Below are 3,628 nucleotides of genomic sequence, written 5' to 3'. Positions count from 1 at the left end.
GGCGTTATGCAAATCTTCCCACATAGTGAGGTAGATATGTGGTGGCGTGTTAGAACGAGCCGTTTTAGGTAGGTGTGGCTGACTCTGAACTTTTATAAAGAATATCTCTTTGGATTTGAGACTTTAGTCTTTGCAACTTTACAGATCTTCTTTATGCACCAAGAGCTTGTAACACTCCAAAGAGAAAGGAAAAATTGAAATCACATCATATGACCCCTTTAACACTAACATAAACAAACGGTCAGTGAAGACGAAGAAGAGGATGACGTGTTATCCCGGCGCCCTTTTATACTGTGATCACGCAGGGTAATGACGTCATAGGCTGTCGCCGACCAGTGTTATTGTCGTTTTTAGATGTATGCTTCAGTCACCGGTCACACTGAAGGCGTTCCCCCATAGTGACCCCTAGAGGATGCAGTTCGAAGTTCCTTCGAAAGGAAACTTGACACTTGGTAATGTATTTGCAGTCAGTGTGTTTCTCTTTGCGAGACACAGATAACTTGAATTCTTCATCAAGCGCACCATGGAGAAAAAGACTGTACTCTTGAAAAACCAACACCAAGTATAATTAAGTATACCAGTTATCATTTGCTCAACCAAATTTGGTTGATAATGTATTTGCACTGGCAAGTTTACTAAAAAAAACAAATTAAAATGACATGTTATGGAGGGTGAGCACCAACTGGCAAAAACATAAATCAGCATCTATGGTTTTACACCAAGCAAGTTTTACTTTCTCATTAAATTCATATTCAAATTCATAGTTTGACACAGATGTGAAAAACAAGTCCCTCAATTAGTTGTTCTAATGTGATCTATGCAGCTTGTATTTATAGTGAATTTTAACATGGTTGTGACACTGTTTTGACATTGTGCATTGGTGTGTATGCCACATTGTGTATGTACCCATTTGTCCATCACTATTGTTCTCACATGTCTGTTTATGTTTTAACATGCAGTTGATGTGTATGTCCTGTAGGCTGTTCGAGGATGCAGTGAGTAAACTCAACCTAGTGGCTTTAGTGGGTTTCCTGCATCAGCTCAGAAAAGCTTCACAGTCTCAACTCTTTGATTCGGTCACAGAAACTGGAGACTACTCCTTAGCCATGCCAGGTACCCAAAGATTATTGACACAGAATAGCTTTTTTCCCTTGTAAGTGACAGCTTAATTTAGGCTAACTTATTTTATAAATGTTACTTATTTTCATGTCTTTTTTATGTTTATTGCTAGAAAATAATGAGGTCAGAGAAATTAGGGTTTTAAAGAACCAAATTCAGGCAAATCCCACATTTTGTATTAGGGTTGAACAAAGTGCTAGTCTCATATGGAAACTAAAATAAAATTATTTTAGTACTATTCAGCTCACAGAGTATTCACATAATATTTAGTTGGACCTCCTGAAGTCAATGAACAATATTTTCTAAAGGTAATGCACTTTTTTAGGAGTTTTACAGCCCTTTTTTTCTTGTTGCCTTCACCTCTTTTGGTTTTCATTAAAGGGGAGGCAAAGTCAACCCAGGACAAGCGTAGTGCACTCCACCTCTTCAGGCTGGGAGAGGCCATGCTTCGCATTGTGAAGAACAAGAGCAGACCGCTGCTGCACATGATGAGAGCCTGGAGTGTAGTAGCGCCCCACCTGGTGGAGGTGTGAAAAGACAAACCCATCATGAGGCTAATACATCCTTAAGTAGCAACAGATTTTTTTCTGTATTGTGACTTACAGCCGACTGTAACGGTTTTCTTTTTTCTTGTTCCCACAGGCAGCCTGTCATAAGGAGCGACATGTATCCCAGAAGGCTGTGTCCTTCATCCATGATGTTCTGATGGAGGTTCTGAGCAGCTGGGCAGAGCTGCCACACTTTCATTTTAATGAAGCTCTCTTCAGGCCTTTTGAGCACATCATGCAGCTGGAGCTCTGTGATGAAGACGTCCAAGATCAGGTCTGACATTCTCACTTATCATGCAGACAAACTGAAGGTTGGTTTAAACACAGCCTTGTTCAAACAAACTTGTCTCAGTGCCACATATTTTTACTCTGTCGTAAGTTAATTGCGGTGTCCTGTGCCATCTGTTCTTGTACAGGTGATAACATCCATTGGAGAGCTGGTGGAGATGTGCTCAGCTCAGATCCAGTCTGGCTGGAGGCCACTGTTCAGTGCTCTCCGAACTGTGCATGGAAACAAAACGGATATGAAGGATTACCTGATAGGAGAATACTCTATGGGTCTGTGAAATTTGCTGTATTGTTAGTTGTTTGTGCAAAGAATAAATTTTCCCTCTGATTTAATACAAAACATGCAATATAGGGATTTTTCCACGCAGCCTCTCATGGCTTATTTCTTTCATAGCAATAAGCATTAATAACAGCATTATGATCAAATATTTTTTTTAATATAAAATACATAACATAATTCTATAGCATATTTATATATCTTCATTTGACGCTCTGATTTTGTTTTCTTTTTTTTTTTTTATTGACCCTCTAACACTTGCAATCTCGATTCTGTTTCTATTTTAACTACTAGTTTTCTTTAAAAAAAAAAGAACCTCTAACACTATCATTCTCTATTATTTTTCTATTCTTTTGACTTGTTTTATTTTTATTAAAAAAGACCCTCTAACACTACTGTTCCCTATTCTTTTTATATTCTATCTAGTTGATTTCTTTTTATTTATTAAAAAAAAAACTTGCTATGTATATTAGGGTTGGGCGATGTCTACAAAATTGGCATCGGACGATGTCTACAGTGAAACATCGTGATGGACGATGACATTGGCGGGGGGTATGGTGGGGCGTGTGCCCGAAGCGTGAATCCTTATAAGGCACAGAAAACAAATAACGATTCCTAACACCGTGTCTACACCGGAGCGGCAAAATACTATAGAACCACTGATCGGCGTGACACGACAACTGTCGCTTCCGGTGTAGACACGGTGTAACGGTTGCCTGTTACATTACAGTACATAAAATGTCACTTACCACATAAACAGAGTTAGGAGAGATGAGTGAGGACGATGGCAAATGATTTGCAGATCCTGAGCACCACTGACAAACATCTAATCTTGTAAAATGTGTGGTAAGCCCAATAGTACTGCCGCTCCATAGTATAAACAGACTACGTGCGATCACGAATCTCGAACGTGAAACTAAAAAGCGATCGTGCATTCAAAAGCAGTCAATGCCAGGCATAATAGCAGCTCCCTGATGCCCGAAATATATGTAGTATAATTACCCAATGATATAACTGCGAGGGAAAATATTGAAATATATATTTTCCTCCCATCTCGTATTTATTCCCTTTAGGGGTTCCGTATACACATCATTTTCTTTCCGGATGCGGTGGATTGCAGGGGGTATGGGGGGAGGGGGGATCACAATGCCGGCTCAACATCGTGATGTCTATCAGCCATCAGCGATGGACGATGGCATCGTCTATCAGCCCAACCCTACCCTACATTCTCATTCTTAAATCAAAAACCCAATCCTATGTGGAGTGCAGTAGAGTTCTTTGTTTTTGTTGACAATCATGTGGAGTGTAGTGTACACTGCGTGACCTCGGCCTGGGATTAGAGACCATGGCTGAAAGCCAGACTGGTTACATTAGGACTACAGCAGGTATTGGCAGC

The 3,628-nt window shown here is 40.0% G+C and overlaps 1 protein-coding gene across 2 annotated transcripts in view; it reads left to right on the top strand.

The window, feature by feature from the left end:
- Positions 1-3,628, top strand: part of arfgef3 (ARFGEF family member 3) — an 89,463-nt gene that overhangs the window by 55,056 nt on the left and 30,779 nt on the right. For both annotated transcript variants that reach the window (XM_016486555.1, XM_016486556.1), the window contains 4 exons: positions 980-1,113; positions 1,501-1,646; positions 1,762-1,941; positions 2,084-2,225. In XM_016486555.1, the coding sequence (XP_016342041.1) occupies positions 980-1,113; positions 1,501-1,646; positions 1,762-1,941; positions 2,084-2,225 (602 nt within the window). The remainder of the gene's footprint in view (positions 1-979; positions 1,114-1,500; positions 1,647-1,761; positions 1,942-2,083; positions 2,226-3,628) is intronic.

The sequence above is a fragment of the Sinocyclocheilus anshuiensis genome, unplaced genomic scaffold, assembly GCF_001515605.1.
Source record: "Sinocyclocheilus anshuiensis isolate Anshui unplaced genomic scaffold, SAMN03320099.WGS_v1.1 scaffold910, whole genome shotgun sequence".
Lineage (NCBI taxonomy): Eukaryota > Metazoa > Chordata > Actinopteri > Cypriniformes > Cyprinidae > Sinocyclocheilus > Sinocyclocheilus anshuiensis.
Note: the sequence above shows the minus strand (reverse complement) of the source record. Positions and strands in the feature narration are given on the sequence as shown.